This window comes from Dreissena polymorpha, chromosome 5, assembly GCF_020536995.1.
Source record: "Dreissena polymorpha isolate Duluth1 chromosome 5, UMN_Dpol_1.0, whole genome shotgun sequence".
Taxonomy (NCBI): Eukaryota; Metazoa; Mollusca; class Bivalvia; order Myida; family Dreissenidae; genus Dreissena; species Dreissena polymorpha.
Genome location: NC_068359.1, coordinates 49,389,267 through 49,407,587, shown reverse-complemented (window position 1 = coordinate 49,407,587; position 18,321 = coordinate 49,389,267). Strand labels below are relative to the sequence as shown.

General features: G+C 36.5%; 1 protein-coding gene across 1 annotated transcript; it reads left to right on the top strand.

Annotated features, from left to right (window-relative positions):
- Positions 1–4,338: 4,338 nt before the first annotated feature.
- Positions 4,339–16,750, top strand: LOC127880713 (uncharacterized). The gene is made up of 4 exons (XM_052428072.1): positions 4,339–4,856; positions 5,417–6,359; positions 6,792–6,902; positions 10,692–16,750. Exons 1-4 carry the CDS (start codon positions 4,734–4,736, stop codon positions 10,862–10,864), a joined length of 1,350 nt encoding a protein of 449 aa, XP_052284032.1. The 5' UTR covers positions 4,339–4,733; the 3' UTR covers positions 10,865–16,750.
- Positions 16,751–18,321: the final 1,571 nt, after the last annotated feature.

The window sequence follows — 18,321 nt, the reverse complement described above, 5'->3', positions numbered from 1 at the left end:
GTTTGATGTAATATTTCAGCTATATCTCTAATATTATTGATGATTTTAACATGAAACATGGGTGTATAGATATCAATGAGGAGAAGCACAATTCACAAGAACCATTCCTTATACTTTCTTAAATAAGAGTTATTGCCCCTTCTGTTGTATTTGTATGATGTAAATGTTCAATTCTATATTTCATATACGATATCAGATTTCAACATGAAACTTACTTCAATTGTTTATAGACATCTATGAGCAGAATTGCCATACACAAGAACCATAATCCTACACTATCTTAAATATGAGTAATTGCTCTTTGTTGTTTTGTATAATTTAACTTTTCGGGGCTATATTTCAGATACTTTACAAGATTTCAATATGAAACTTCATGGGTGTATATATATCAGCAAGGAGAATTGCATTGCATAAAACCAATAACCCTACACTTTGTTATTTTTCAGTGATTATTTATCTGGACCCATAAACAAATAAAATTTATTCTGAGGAGAATATCTATTCAACGAATATTCTTGGGATTCCATTTGCTTGTTTGTTCTGCAACTTCTACCGTATATGTAATATGTCAGTTTAGTACAGAATCCAGATTGTGCCATCTATAATCTCACCCTTCTTATATCAAGGGCGACACACGACGCGATACTCGATTTTTGCCTGATGAACAAAGCGACACGCGATATTTGTACTGTTCAAATATCGCTGCAATAATATCGGTGTAACAGTAATTATATTATCAATAAGCTTGATTTACATGCTTGATGACGTAACAATATCCCCTTTTTTTCTCCCATGATTTTTTTAAAACACGCGGGTTGACAGGCGATATTATTACAGCCATATTTGAACAGTACAAATATCGCGTGTCACTTCGTGTATCTTGCAAAATATCGAGTATCGCTTTGTGTGTCGCAGTCTGAAATTAGACCGCGATACACGAGATTTGGATAATATGGGGAATATTTGAATAATAAAATATTGTGTATCGCTTCGTAAGTCGTGCAAAATATCATGTCTCGCTTTGTGTTTCGTGTGTCACCCTTTGAACTCGAGACACAATATTTTGCGCGATACTCAAAGCGACACACAATATTTTGCACGATACACGAAGTGACACACGATATTTTGCGCCATACACGAAGCGACACACGATATTTACCATGATGTATCGCCTTTTGGGCTACCTACGCAAGGGCGATATTACGTGGTTCATTCTCGCGCGTCCCTTTGTGTATCGCGAAAAATATCGTGTGTCGCTTTCTGTGTCGTGCAAAATATCATGTATCGCTTCGTGTGTCTTATGTCGCACTTGATGAAAGAAGGGCGAGATAATAGATGGCATTTTCCGGATTCCGTAGTTTAGGCTTTGCGCTTAGAATAACTTACGAAAATGTTGTCGAAATGTCAACATCGAAGCCTAAAGATCCCCTGTAAGAAAACATGTTCAAGTAGATGTGACTTTATATTTGACTAAGACTTTGTTGCAACAATCGTCTGTGATAACCATGCTTAATTGTGATATTGTGCATTTTATAATGAACGCATACTCTTAATGATCCCGTTTTTTACCATTATCTTAATTGTTAATTGTTAAAAAACTTCCGTATTGTTAAAAGTATGCATGTACAGTAATGTTCAGCGTTTTATTTCATGCTCTTAAATTGTATTTTTTAAATCAGCCTAGTCTTAATTCCTTGAAATATGTGATATATTCTATGTCTTATGTGTATGTGCTATTGACCTTAAACGTAAACAAGGGCTGTTGGCAGCCATTGTGTGATTACGTTTTTTGTCACTGTGACCTTGACCTTTGACCCGGTTACCTGAAAATCAATAGGGGTCATCGGCCAGTCATGATCAATGTACCTATGAAGTTTCATGATCCTAGGCGTAAGCACTCTTGAGTTATCATCCGGAAACCATTTTACTCTTTCGAGTCACTGTGACCTTGACCTTTGACCAAGTGACCTGAAAATCAGTAGGGGTTATCTGCCAGTCATGATCAATGTCCCTATGAAGTTTCATGATCCTAGGTGTAAGCATTCTTGAGTTTTCATCCGGAAACCATTTTTCTGTTTCAAGTCACTGTGACCTTGACCTTTGACCTAGTGACCTGAAAATCAATAGGGTCATCTGCCAGTCATGATCAATGCACCTATGAAGTTTCATGATCCTAGGCGTAAGTATTGTTGAGTTATCATTCGGAAACCATTTTACTATTTCGAGTCACTGTGACCTTGACCTTTGACCTAGTGACCTGAAAATCAATAGGGGTCATCTGCCAGTCATGATCAATGTACCTATGAAGTTTCATGAACCTAGGCGTAAGCGTTTTTGAGTTATCATCTGGAAACCATCTGTAGAGGACGGAGACCCCACGACACCAGTACATAATATAATCTGCAAATGTGGTCCTAAACTGCATCCAAGAACGAGTCACTGTGACCTTGACCTTTGACCTAGTGACCTCAAAATCAATATGGGTCATCTGCCAGTCATAATCAATGTACCTATGAAGTTTTATGATCCTAGGCGTAAGCGTTCTTGAGTTATCATCCGGAAACCATCTGGTGGGGACGGAGACCCGACGACACCAGTACACATAATACTAGAAATGGCGCGGCAGAGGCCGATGCGTATCCCCACGCCGCATGTTTGACTCAGGGTGCCCCAGGGTTGGTAATGGGGCTATGCATAGTTGAGATTGACCGTATTGTCATTAGAGATGTTAAGTATAAATTTGAAGTAATTCAGTGTAGAAATGAAGAAGTTAATGTAAAATAACTTAAAAAATGAGTGAAAATCTATACCCTAATTTCTCCTCCTCATCCTGCTCTCCTAACAAATCTAATAATGAAATAACTTCACTGTACATGTAGTCAATTATGTACATGTCATCCTAATTGGATTGACTTATGAGATGGCTGAACATGCTCTCTTATTATGAGATGGCTGAACATGCTCTCTTATAGCCAATCTTCTTGCTTCTGTTTTGGAAAAGTTATGTTTTAAGGTTAAATGGTTGACTAAATAGTAGCGTCTCAGAAATTTTCTATTGCAATCTTGTACACAACAATAAATATGTAGAATTTCATGTCTGACTTTGTTGTGCCTGTTCAAAGTCCATCTTGCTTTAAATTGTTTCTCACATTTTTCCCACTTGTACATTTTGACAGATTTTCAGTAATGAGTCTAAAATTGTAATTGAACAAAGTGAAAGTTTCAGCCCTGTCATAGATTCTTGAGGCTCTATTCCATGAGTTTCTCATGCTTTTTATGCTTGACTGCATTCTATCTCTTCTGTCATATACAGGTGTCCCTTAGCGCCAATATTTTATAATCCCTTGTATAAACATTAGATGGATGAGCAAAACCATTTCACAGATGAGTTAACACAAACAATTGAATACTAAATACATCTCTGCGCCACTACTGTGTAACTCTATGCACCGCTTTGATTGATTTATTTTTTTTATATCATTTGGCAGGTTATTTACTTTCCTCCCTTTAAAGCTTATTACTTCCCTTGGATTTGCTTTTTTAACCTTTGACCTTGAAGGATGACCTTGACCTTAACCTTTAGCCACTCAAAATGTGCAGCTCCATGAGATACACATGCCAAATATCAAGTTGCTATCTTCAATATTGCAAAAGTTATGGCCAATGCACCATACCGGGGGCATAAAAATAAGTGAAAATCTCTGACCTGGCCCCACCCAAACCCCCATAACTTTTGACCCAGGGGTGAGATCAAAATTCCGAATAGTGCAGGGTCGCACATATGCTCATAGCTACCATGTGTGTAAGTTTCAAGGTTCTAGTGCTTATAGTGTAGGAGAAGATAGTGGCCAGGACGGACAGACGGACGGCGGAGATAACCACAATATCCCCACGCTTTTCAAAAAGCGTGGGATATAATAATCTGCAAATGTGGTCCTAAACTGCATCCAAGAACGAGTCACTGTGACCTTTGACCTAGTGACCTCAAAATCAATAGGGGTCATCTGCCAGTCATGATCATTGTACCTATGAAGTTTCATGATCCTAGCTAGGCGTTGAGTTATCATCCGGAAACCATCTGGTGAACGGACATGCGGACGGACGTACGGACGGACGGACCGACATGTGCAAAACAATATACCCCCTCTTCTTCGAAGGGGGGCATAATAAATAAATAAATACGGACGCTGATCCACGGTCATCCTGGATCGTACCGTACCGAACCACTCTGGATCAGCAGACGATTTATTTCATTACGGAGGAATCCGAGATAGCCGATGTATCACGATTGCGTACCGAACGCCACCGAAAGTAACCGAACTAGGACGTTTAACTCGAGGATATTCTTATACAGACACAAACAACAAACATGACAGATGTCTAGTTTATGCAGCACAGCCTTGACTTTGCGTACAAGATAACAACAAACGATGTATTTGGAAGCATTGTGCAACTTTGAATGGGACACGTGTAGTGTTTTGTAGTGGTTGGCAAAAGTCGAGATCTCTAGTGGTTTAAGACATTGATGTCAGTTGGACATTTGGTATAATTTTGATGTTTTAGTTGCATCAAATTGATAACAAATGAACAATTAGTGAATTACAATGTACATGTCATTTTGCAAGCATCAGTATTTTAAGGGTTAAATTAAACATGACTCATTTAACGTAGACATATGTTTAATATGATGATAATTGACACATTTCCATAACGAAAATAGCACAGAAATTCGGATGGAGTTTCAAAACGTTTGTACATGGCTGGTGGCAATAATCGCAACATCTGCTTCGAGTGTGACAGTCCAGGTAGACACGGCTGTCAAGCGCCAACCTCCCGGACTTAAGTCACCAATGAAGGTATAAGCAACCCCAATAAAATTAAAAAAACTACTTTTTCCTCTAAATCCTCAGTTCTTTATTTTATTCCATAAACCAGTGTTCTTTAGAAACACCGGCAGATGGCAATTTCACCGGTTACATCTACAATCTAAACGCCTGCTACTTTTAACCAAATATCAATTGGAATGGCACAAAAACACCCATTTATTGCTTAGTTGCCGGCTACTTTGAAAATATAACGGCTAGGCTACTCAAATTTTTCTGGAGAACACTGATAAACTTAAAAAATCTTAAATCTGTTTTAAATGTGTATGTATCTTGACAAAAACAGTGATAAAGACTTTGAATTTTAAAAAATCTAGAATTTCATGAAATGTTTGCTCTATGACTTCCTATCTTATAACCAATCTGATCATGGTTGATGATCCAACAATTGTATTTCTTTTATTCATAACTTTTCTATGCTTTAAGATTTTCTTTATATAAAACACTGCATACCAACGTGATTTGTCCTGTATTGATAATATTCCTATTTGAAAATGAGAGCTCTATAAGAAGAGTGTAGACATTCATTTAAGGTATGGTGGGCCAAGGAGTTAACGCCAGATTTCCATATTGCTGGTCGCTTGACTGAACGGCAGATCAAATATGCATCCGAGGCTGGCTTCAGAAGTATTCTCTCGTTGTTCATGTATGAGACCAATGACGGTGGCAATTTTGGTGGAGAATATTTGCCAACTACTGCCGAAGCCTGGGCTACAGCGCATATGGCAGGTTTACAATATGTCGCGCTCATTGGCGGAAATGATGACTGGACCAGCATTGACACTATTCAAAGATTTCATGATGTATTACCGGCTTTGAGAAAGCCAATATTGTTACATTGTGACCGCGGATATACAATCACATTTGTAACGTTAATGCATATGGCAAACCAGACCAGACACAATTCCAGTTTTGAACCGAAGATTTACAGCCATAATTTTTATAAAATTACAGGAGCTATGGGTCTGGATTTTACTCACGATGACATGAAAGAAGTTGTTGCTAACGTAACTGGTGAACCCGTGGTAGAGAAACCACCAAAACATAATTGTGAACCTGAAGAATGGCGGGACTTCTGGTTAGCACATCCGATTTCCAAGAATTGGTATATGGGAGGCCAAGTACGAAAATGTGATGTGAAAATTCTAGAGCAGACTGGATTTAAAGCAATTATAAATATGAGATTGGGTGTAACCCATAATGGCCAACCTTCCCAAGAACCAACAGCATTACTAAACGTCAAAGACGAGCCAACTACATACGGAAATAGCACAACACCACCTAGGCAAGATCTTAAAACCTTAGAAACTAACAAAATCAATGAACACCATTCATCAGACTACATTAGCAAAAAATCCCGTATTAATTATGAAACTGAAAACCCGCTTGAGTTTGGAGATGATATCGGATATAATGAAGATGCTGAGGAAGAGGTTGTCATGAAAACTTCACTAAAATACTACCACATTCCAATACGTGAGTGCCACTGCATATTTGAGTTTAAAGATTTATTATTTATTAAGCTTCTAGCTGTTAGGCAAATTATTGCACACATGCAATATATATATATATATATATTAAAGAAAAAAAGTATAATGTGGATGGTACTACAATGCAACTTTGTGCTCCTTCTGTCATACGATTTAAAACATTTACTCTGGAATGTACAGCAGGACAAAACAAGCCATGGGCTCCTAAAATTGTTGCTGGTGCCCTAGATTATTCCTCTACATAAGTTGTATCAAAACAACAAATGAAGGCTACTGTGCTGAAAATGTTAATTTAGATCCCTGATGAGTGCAGCATTTAAGTTTTCATTCATTTATTATTGAAACAACAAAGACAAAACACCAAGTTTGATGATAGTTTTCATGTGTGAGTCTTGTTACCATTGCATATTCTTTTCAGCTCCAAACAGCACATTCACTGCATCAATGTTCAGCCAGATACGTGACACACTCATTCAAGCGGGACAGCTCGGACCTGTTATGCTTCATTGCTCAGATGGGCGTAGAGTTGGTGTGTAACTGTTACTTACCTTAGAAGCAACCTAATCTTTGAACCATTAGTTCTGATTTATTAGTCCCCTACCGGTTTCACCGGAGGGGACTTGTGGTTTGCGCTCCTTCAGTCAGTCAGTCTGTCTGTCTGTCTGTCTGTCTGTCACACTTGTCTGGATCCTGCGATAACTTTAAAAGTTCTTTATATTTTTTCATGAAACTTGGAGCATGGATAGATGTCAATATGGACATTATGCACGTCATTTCATTTCGTTCCTACGTCAAAAATTCTGGTTGCTATGGCAACAAATAGACTAGAAATACTGCTGAAATGGTGGTTTTCTGGATCCTGCGATTACTTTTAAAGTTCTTAATATTTTTTCATGAAACTTGAAACATGGATAGATGGCAATATGGACATTATGCATGTCATTTCAATTTGTTCCTACGTCAAAAATTCTGGTTGCTATGGCAACAAATATTTATTTTTTTTAATCTGAAAATGGTGGAATTTCTGACAATGGTGGAGCCGGTAGGGGACTTATATTGCTTGACAATAGTCTTGTTGAAAGTAGTTTGAAGATATGAAGAAATCGAAACTGGAATGTAAGTGTGACACAGAAAAACAGTTATATGTTCAACCATCAACAATATGTGCCTCTGTCTGGGAAATGCATGTGCATTAAGTGTTGTCCCAGATTACCCTGTGCAGTCCACACAGGCTAATCAGAAACAAAACTATCCGCTTTTATAGAATATTTTGTTTCAAGGAAGTCTCTTCAAACAAAAATCCAATCTAGGCTGAAAGTTATGTCCCTGGGAACTGCTAATCTGCAACCATGCTTTACACATTAAGCCCCATTTTCCCAGAGTGCTTTATTTAGATTTAGATTTAATTATATAAAGATCTTTTTCCCACTCCATGATTTTTATATAGAATTATGAAAACAAGTTTGGTGAAGATTGGATGAAAACAACTTGAATTAGGGAGCAGACATTTTATACGGACTGACAGACAGACAGACCGACAGACAAGCTCACTCCTATATACCCCCTAAAATCGTTTGTGGGGGTATGTGGTTTACATGTACGCACTTTACTCAGGTGATTATATAATCACCTGAGTAAAGTGCGTACATGTAAACCACATACAATGGACCCATTGTTTTGCTTTCTTTCTTCAATGTAAAAATAGATGAAATTGTACTATATGGAAATCATGATAATATGGAAAATGCAACAATTTAAGGGGGCATAGTAAAATATAACAGGTTATACTATTTTCAAAAATAATACTTAATTTGAATAAGTATTTATTAAATGGTTGCTAAACACATATTTCTAATAGTAAGAAATGCTCTATTAAATATTTATTTTTATAATTATAGAAAGTTGTCCAAGAGGACACCTTTACCTGCCATCGTAAAATCAATAGTAGTTTGAAAAATGAGTTTGAATGATTGCGGACTATCCATTACCGAACTATACTGTAGTTAAATGCACATTAAAGTAATTGATTTTTTTAGGCATGAGTTCAAATTCCAAAAAGACACTGTGTTTTTCCCCATTTTGGGAATAGGGCCAGGTCCCTTTGGATTCGAAAAAAAAATCAAGGCTATTTTACTCAATTTGGGAAATGAGCGTTGTTTTTGTTTTTCTTACGAATGCTTTAAAAATGAGAATAAAAGTGTTTTGAATGTTATAATTTACTAAGGCTCAACTGATAGAGGTGGATGGGAGATGAACTAGTTGTTGAGATCTAAAACAAATTGTTTTTTCGTTGTTTGGGAACCTTCAATTGGGAATTTTTAGGTCCCATTTGAGAAAAATATAACTTTTCCATTGGGAATGGGGCGAAATACCGGACCAGAAATTTGAATGAAAAAAACCCACTCAGACATGTATTGAAACAAATGCTGTTTACACCGGTCAAAATAATATGACTAAAAATGTAGCTTTACAAGACTATAAGTACATGCAACTATGTGCTCCTTCATATTCTTATTTTTAGTCCTTTAGACCAACTGCAGCTCAGCATTCACCATTATTTAGTAACGAAGTTAAGGGGGGTATATAGGAGAGAGCTTGTTTCTCGGTCGTTCGGTGGGTCCATATTAAGTGTCCGCTCTCTTATTAAAGTTGTTTTCATATGATCTTCACCAAACTTGGTCAGATGTTGTATCTAGATGATGTCTAGGTCAAGTTCAAAAATATGGGTCATGCCGGGTCAAAAAGTAGGTCACGGGGTCACTTAGTGCGTTTTAAACATTGAGCATTGTGTCCGCTCTCTAATTCAAGTAGTTTTCATCAGAGCTTCACCAAACTTGGTCAGAAGTTGTATCTAGATGATGTGTAGGTCAAGTTCAAACATGGGCCATGTTGGGTGAAAAACTAGGTCACAGAGTCACTTAGTGCGTTTTAAACATTGAGCATGGTGTCCGCTCTCTAATTCAAGTAGTTTTCATCAGAGCTTCACCAAACCTGGTCAGAAGTTGTATCTAGATGATGTGTAGGTCAAGTTCAAACATGGGCCATTCTGGGTCAAAAACTAAGTCACGGGGCCACTTATTGCGTTATAAATATTAAGCATGGTGTCCGTTGTTTTTTGTGAAGACAACATGCAAAATATTCTGTGTCAATGCGGAATGTGGGGGTATTCGTCACATCTGTGACAAAGCTCTTGTAATTGTTACAATATACTGAATAATTGAGATTATTAGTTACATGTACACTGTTAGTAACTGATGTTGTATGGGATATGCACCCTCAGTAATTTCATACCATACGAGAGCAAAGCTTGAGTATGTATTGAAAGTACTGAGGGTGTATATCCCATACACCATCAGTAACTTACTGTGTTACGATTATATCTCAACCTACTACTCGATTACTCAGGGTGTATGGAAATTACTCAGGGTGTATGGAAAATACACCATGGGCACGTGTCCGCTCTAAGCCAATCAGATTAGGTCATTTTTGTAGGAGGTGAGATATTTGCACGTCAATACAGTTATCTCTTGTTTTGGTTTTATTTTCTCAGCCTTTGTGCAGGGAAAGCATGAATGATCACTAAGAAATCACTCTTATATTTTAAGATTGGAGACTACAGCGGAAAACTTATGCAAGGCAGGTTGCAATAAACTCATAAGTAGCGAGAAAAAAAAACATTGAAACCACTTTGATTTGTGTCAACCTCTTTCTTACATATTGCATGACATACCTTAATTATTTCTTAAAAGCATTCAGATTGGAATGCTCTTTAAGAAAATGTATGGTTATGGGGGTCTCTAGGTGCAAAATGTTGACCTTTTTATTGGTTTTGGCCTGTCTGTCTGTCTGTCATTCATTCATTGTGTGTGTCCTGAAACTTTAACCTTGGTCAAAGTTTGATAACTTTTGCAATATTGAAGATAGCAACTTCATATTTGGCATGCATGTGTATCTCACAGAGCTGCACATTTTGAGTGGTGAAAAGTCAAGGTCAAGGTCATCCTTCAAGGTCAAATATCATTTTATTTTTCTTTCCTAAAATTTTTACATTCATTAAAGTTTGGTCATAACTTAGTTCATATTGAAGATAGCAACTTGATATTTAGCATGCATGTGTATCTCATGGAGCTCACTTTGAGTGGTGAAAGGTCAAGGTCATCCTTCAAGGTCAAAGGTCAAATTTATGGCTTCAAAGCGGCGCAATAGGGGGCATTGTGTTCTAACACATTCCTTGTTTTTTGCTTTAGTTGAATGTTTTACATTAAAAAACATAAGGATTTGAATAAGTATATTGTGACCTTGTTGCATCATTCTTCAGCGTACTTTGGTGTGCTGGCAGCCGCTATACACGAGGGGCATGACCTCAACTGGGCTCTCAAGAGGGTCCAGGAACTGGGCTTTGAAGTGAGCCCTGACGTGCAGCCAGACGTGTATAAGATGTACTGCGAATCCTTTGAGCAGTCACACAGCTTTAAGAACGAGGAGTTATAACAGGAAATCTACTTTTAAATGCTGCTTAACCCTTGACCCCTTAGATACGTATTTTTACGCATTTGTAGTCCCTTAGAAAGTTAAATATAACTTAAGACCTTACTTCCAAGATTCAAGTTTTAAAGGCATCATTTCCAACCCATAGATACTGATGAGGAGCAAACAGCATAAAACCTGAATAGAGTACGAGTTACTCGCAGGCTGTTCTGGTTTTATGCTGTTTGCACATGGCCATTTTCACTTAGCTTCTGAGAGGGAAAGGGTTAAGTGGTGGTGTTAGCGTCTGAATTTTTATTATGGTATTTTAATGTTAGCATATAATGATTATAAACCAGTATTTTAATGTTACTTTGTTATGTCTGCATACAGTAATACAAGTTGTTAAAAGGCATTTTAAAAAGTGCATTTCAAGTTTTAGTGCTTTTACTGTTTCTAGTTGTTTGATACGCCCTTTTAAAAAATGGAGCATCTAATGCAGGCCTTTGCCCAGAGTTTTGTTCGGGATAAGCAGCAGGGCTTTACTATATTAACAGTTATTATATGTTAATGTTATTTGTATTTATTTAGCTTGTGCTTTGAAGACAGTAGTATTTTTAGCTCACCTGAGCACAACGTGTTCGAGTTTTCGAAAAATGGTTCTGGTTCGGTGAAAAACATGGCTGCCAGGGGACTTGGCAGATTTCCTTATTTGGCTATACTGAAACCTTGTTTACACTCTCGAAGTTAAATGTATCTTCCAATTTTCATGAAACTTGGTCAGAAAATTTGTTCTTATGATATCTGGGCCAAGTTCAAAAATGGTTTGGGTTTCTTGAAAACATGGGCCCCAGGGGGGCTGTTCAGTTTTCCAGTTTTCTTTATATGGATTTTGTAAAACCTTGTTAATGCTCCAATGGCCACATTTATTGGCCAATCTTCATTAAACTTGATCAGAACATGTGTCCTAAATATCGGCCGAGTTTGAAACTGAGTCATTTGATCACCAAAATAGGTCACTAGGTAAAATAACAAAGTATGTTTGTACTCATGAAGTCACTTTCTTTGCCGCTTATGAATGTCTTTCAGAATATTTTTTTGTAACCATATCTCAGGAGAGTTAAAAATATCAATAAGCCTACAAATTAAATATGTATGTTTTCCTAAAGTACTTTCATTATTTTGAAGGATTATTTATGTTTTTCAGAATAGTTTAGTTCCTCTTGTTTATTGATATATTAATTGTTGTTGCATAAAACCAAATGGGCCATAACCGAACGTTATTCATTATTTGAATTGTTCAAAATACACACTAATCAAAGTCTTTTTAGCTCAACTGATTGCTCAGGTGAGCTTTTGTGACCGGTCTTTGTCCGTCCTATGTCCGTCCGTCCGTCCGTTAACATTTGCTCGTAAACACTCTAGAGGCCACATTTCTTGTCCCATCTTCATGAAACTTGGTCAGAAGCTTTGTCTCAATAAAATCTCGGCTGAGTTCGAAACTGGGTTGTGCCGGGTCAAAACTAGGTCACTAGGTCAAAAAAGAGAAAAACCTTGTAAACACTGTAGAAGTCACATTTAATGCCCAATCTTCATGTTACTTTGTCAAAATGTTTGTCTTAATGATATATTGGTTGATTTCAAAAGTGGTTCCGATCCGTTGAAAAACATGGCCGCCAGTGGGCGAGGCAGTTTTCCTTATTTGGCTATAGAGAAACCTTGTACCGGTAAACACTCTAGAAGTCACAATTTTTGCCAAATCATCATGAAAGTTGGCAAAACATTGGATCAATTGATGTCTCGGACGAGTTCGAAAATGGTCGAGATCAGTGAAAAAACATGGCCGCCAGTGGGCGGGGCATTTTTCTCTATATGTATATAGTGGCAGTTTTCCCTATTTGGCTATAGAGAAACCTTGTAAACACTCTAGAAGTCACAATTTTTGCCCAATCATCATGAAAGTTGGTCAAAACATAGGTTTTATTGAGATCTCGGACGAGTTTGAAAATGGTCGGGATCAGTGAAAAAACATGGCCGCCAGTGGGGGGGGGCATTTTTCTCTATATGTATATAGTGAAAACATGTAACCCTATGAACCCCTATTGATTTTCAGGTCACTAGGTCAAAGGTCAAGGTCACGATGAGACAAAGCAGTAAAATGGTTTCCGGATGATAACTCAAGAACGCTTAGGCCTAGGATCATTAAACTTCATAGATACATTGATCATAACTCGTAGATGACCCCTATTGATTTTCAGGTCACTAGGTCAAAGGTCAAGGTCACGATGACTCGAAATAGTTAAATGGTTTGCAGATGATAACTCAAGAACGCTTAGGCCTAGGATCATGAAACTTCAAAGGTACATTGATCATGACTTGTAGATGACCCCTATTGATTTTCAGGTCACTAGGTCAAAGGTCAACGGTCATGGTGACCCGAAATAGTAAAATGGTTTCCAGATGATAACTCAAGAACGCATATGCCTAGGATCATGAAACTTCATAGATACATTGATCATGACTTGTAGATGACCCCTATTGATTTTCAGGTCACTAGGTCAAAGGTCACAGTGACCCGAAATAGTAAAATGGTTTCCAGATGATAACTCAAGAACGCTTATGCCTAGGATCATGAAACTTCATAGGTACAATGATCATGACTCTCAGATGACCCCTATTGATTTTCAGGTCACTAGGTCAAAGGTCACTGTGACCTGAAATAGTAAAATGGTTTCTGGATGATAACTCAAGAACACTTATGCCTAGGTTCATGAAACTTAATTAAATCATAGGTATATTGATCATGACTCGCAGATGACCCCTATTGATTATCAGGTCACTAGGCCAAGGTCACAGTGCCAAAAAACGTATTTACACAATGGCTGTCAAGGTCTAGGTGACTCAATTTAGAAAAAGGGTTTCCGGATGATAACTCAAGAATGCTTACGTCTAGGACCATGAAACTTCATAGGTACATTGATCATGACTGGCAGATGAAATAATGATGAAACTTGACCAGGATGTTTGTCTGGACAATATCTAGGTCAAGTTTGACATTTGGTAAAGATTGAATGAACCGACTCCTCTCAGGTGAGCGAACTAGGGCCATCTTTGCCCTCTTGTTAAATATATTTACTATATTATTTTGATATGTTTAACTGTTATGTAACGCAATACAAATGTCTATTTATGTCTGGAAAGTCAACAGAAAAAACATAAAACATTTATGTATAAAAGAAAGTTTTCCCTTTACCTTTATTTAATCAATTAACATTTAAAATTCATATAATTTATTTGTTCAACATTATGTACTTTGATGTTTATTGATTTCACTGACTTTTTTACTTAACTGAAAGTTGCAACAAAGAATTCAATTTGAGCATTTGTCTAAAAAGAATTTTTATAATTATAAATATTTAATGTGCTTCTTAATCAAATTAGGAAAAAACATTCAATATGCAAGATTTTTTTAAATTTATACACCTGAAACATCTTCTATGCATGGGATGTTTAGTTATGTTTGAATTTAATGTAAAATAATGTCAAGTTATGGTAGATATAACAAGCATCCCAATAGTATACTGTGATCCATTTTCAAATTGTTAGTAGTGCTGGATTGGTCATTGTCGGCTTTGGTACTACTTAAATGTACCCCAGGTAATATTTAGAATACTTAAATGTACCCCAGGTACAGAAAATATTCTGGGCTAATTTAGACTGTACCCGAAATTTGTATTCCCGCCCCAAATCGTAAAATGCTCTATGGAATATGAAACAAACTTCTCATTGCCTCCACATACTTTTTTAGTAAGATTTTTTAGGTAATATAGAGGCCATTTTACAGAATAAGGACATAAATATGAACATTATTTATTTGAAAAAAAAATCCTGGGTAGGTTTCAGTATATACTTCGAACCTGTTGTACATTTAAGTATATTTAAGAGTACCCAGGGACCATTTAAGAAGCACCCAGGCGGACAATTACCAATTGAGCATTAGTACTTAGTATTATAAGTTAGTTATTTGCTCAATATAGAACTTGTTATGACAATATGAGAATTAGACATTCATTGATGATGGTGTTCTTAAACTGTTATTTGAAATATTTGCAAAATATTTTTAGCTCATTTAGTCTTATCTTCAATGGTATGTCCTTATTTTCTTTTCTTTTTTGTTGAAGTTACAAAACAATGTTCACAAAACATAATTTTGCTGTTAATATTAACTCTTGTTGTAACAAATATATTCTCCACTTTGATTTGTTTACACTTTCCAAAGTTGACATCTGAACTCTTGCATTATGTCAATTTCTATGAAATTCCTTTACCCTTAGATCATCATGCCCTTTGCATGCTGGGAAATTTGTCTTCTGCTAAAACCTCATCTGCTGAATTTCTAAAATTAGCATTTTCTTCGATTTTTTTCAAAGAATACTATCAGAATAGCAAACAGTTATGGATCCTGATGAGACGCCACGTTCTGTGGCGTCTCATCTGGATCCAAACTGTTTGCAAAGGCCTTCAAAATTCGGTTCTCGCACTGAAAGGGTTAATTGTCATCATCAAATATATTATTAGTTTCCTCATAAGAAATTGGTAGTAAATGATTGCTTTAAAACAAACAAACCAATCAGTTGCAACGATTGTGAAAGGTATGATTGTATTGCACATAAATAGTACCTGTTTGATTAATTGTGATAATTTTGCTTTCAATGTTTGTTGAAGTATCAAGCATGGCGAATATACAGATTAACAGAATAACATTATTCCATACTGCTGACCAAAATTTCCCCAAAAATATGCCAAACTTACAAGAAACTCAATACTTGGTTTATTGAGTTTATTATACAGCAATTTAATTCCAATTTTAATTATAATAATTAATTATAATATAAATTTTAAAAAGCAATTAAACATGCACTTATAAACAATTAGTATACTGTTATTTATAATCATGTTAACAATGTTCAATTTTTCCGAATATCATGGTCTATCACGCTTTTTTCCCAATAAAAAAAGGCACAGGATGTATAATATAAAGCAAAACAAAATCACTGAACATCATAGAATACTGCTATACTTCTTACTAAGTTTGACAACCTTTTGATTTTACAGTTCATGTTTATATAGTTACTGCTCATACTAAGACTCAGGTCTTGTATTTTAAGACTTGTACAAGTCTCTGATAATGTTTATAGATTTTAATTACCAACTTAATGCTTGTGCTAGACATGTGTGTTCACGCATGTTTTCAATCAGCTGGTGTTAAATGAAATTTGTCATTGTGGTAAGCAAGTTGTACGAGTTGGATTTGTGATTGTATGGTAGTTATTTACTTATCTCGTATATTTATAAAAAATCTGACTTTGTATGTTCTTAGTAAATCATGTATTGTTGATTTGATCAACATAATTTCACAGCGCAATTTTGTTGAAATAAATCTGTCTCCAGTTCATAAAAATGATTTAAAGGAATCTCGAAAAACTATTGCAAATTAATTGTCTTTTTGCTGTCTTTTTGTGTAATAAGTTGTCTTATTTTTAAACATAACGTGTCTGTTTTAGCAAAACCCTGTACTTTTTGTAGTTCTATATCTTTCCAAGACATGGATCACAGTTTGGCTTAGATATGCTGCTACTCCTAGCACTCTAGTGATTGCCTGTAAACACAAGCTCAATCACAAGGTAACCGTGCCCTTGACATAAATTCTGTGTTTGCCTTTACATGATAAAATCTAATAGTATGTTAAGATCTTGTTTGTTAGAGATGTGACTTTGTAACACATATCTCTTTGTTCATAAGAGTGTTATATCTACAAAATGTTCTTGTCTTGCATAAGATAAATGTTTTGATGATGGTTATGGAACTTTGTCTTTTAACAATATTGAAATAAAAAATACAACAAATTGAGCATTTCTTTGAATTAACAGTTGATTTTTGTCATTTTTAACCATTATTCAGTCGTGTAAGTAAACATAAATTACATATTAGGTTGGCATATAATATTGCACTGTGGACCTCTTCCAAGTTTGTTTAAATCATGCCCCTTGGGTCCAAACTGACCTGCCCTGACGGTAACTTGCTGCTTTTACCAGCTTTGTTAACCCTTTACCACAGGTATGTATTTTAGAAAGTTTAATTAAATTAAAGACCTTTTGTACTTGATTCAAGTTTTAAAGGCTTCATTTCCAACCCTAAGATACTGTTGAGAAGCAAACAGCATAAAACCTGAACAGACTGCGAGTTACTCGCAGGCTGTTCTGGTTTGATGCTGTTTGCACATAGCCATTTTTACTTTGCTTCTGAGTAGGAAAGGGTTAATATAGTGAAAACTTTCAAAACAAGACTATTGCCAAGCAATATATGTCCCCTACCGGCTCCACCATTGGTTCCATAAAACTTCTGACCAAGTTTGGTGAAGATCAGATGTAAACTACTTGAATTAGAGAGTGGATACCATGCTGAATGTTAAAAAACGCACTAAGTGACCCCGTGACCTAGTTTTAGGCCCGGAATGTTCAAACTTGTCCTAGAGATCATTTAGATAAAACTTGTGACCAAGTTTGGTGAGGATTGGCTGAAAACTACTTGAATTAGAGAGCGGACCACATGGTGAGGTTTAAAACGCACTAAGATACCCCGTGACCTAGTTTTTGACCCGGCATGACACATATTCATACTTGACCTAGACATCATCTAAATACAACTTCTGACCAAGTTTGGTGAAGATTGGATGAAAACTTAGAGAGCGGACAACATTGTGATGTTTAAAATGCACTAAGTGACCCCGTGACCTTGTTTTTGACCCAGCATGACCCATATTCACACTTGCCCTAGACATTATCAAGATACAACTTCTGACAAATTTTGGTGAAGATTGGATAAAAACTACTAGAGAGCGGACAACATGGTGAGGTTTAAAACACACTAAGTGACCCCGTGACCTAGTTTTTGACCTGGCATGGCCCATGTTCGAACTTGACCTACACATCATCTAGTTACAACTTCTGACCAAGTGTGGTGAAGATCTGATTTAAACTACTTGAAATAGAGAGCGGACACCATGCTCAATGTGTAAAACGTACTAAGTGATCCTGTGACCTAGTTTTTGATCTGGCATGGCCCATGTTCGAACTTGGCCTTCAGATCATCTAGATAAAACTTCTGACCAAGTTTGGTGAAGATCGGATGAAAACTACTTGAATAAGAGAGGACACCATGCTGAATGTTAAAAAACGCACTAAGTGACCCGTGACCTAGTTTTTGACCCGGCAAGGCCTATGTTTGAACTTGACCTTAAGATCATCTAGATACAACTTCTGACCAAGTTTGGTGAAGATCGGATGAAAACTACTTGAATTAGAGAGCGGACAACATGCTGAATGTTTAAAACGCACAAAATGACCCCGTGACCTAGTTCTTGACCCGGCAAGGCCCATGTTCGAACTTAGCCTAAACATCATGTAAATACAACTTGTGAC

What these genes read in the sequence shown, in the direction of transcription:
- LOC127880713 (XM_052428072.1), top strand. Translation starts at nt 4,734, where the DNA reads ATGGAGTTTCAAAACGTTTGTACATGGCTGGTGGCAATAATCGCAACA. An exon ending in ATACTACCACATTCCAATAC is followed by an intron (nt 6,360 to 6,791) that starts GTGAGTGCCACT and finishes TATTCTTTTCAG; the next exon opens with CTCCAAACAGCACATTCACT. An exon ending in CTCAGATGGGCGTAGAGTTG is followed by an intron (nt 6,903 to 10,691) that starts GTGTGTAACTGT and finishes ATCATTCTTCAG; the next exon opens with CGTACTTTGGTGTGCTGGCA.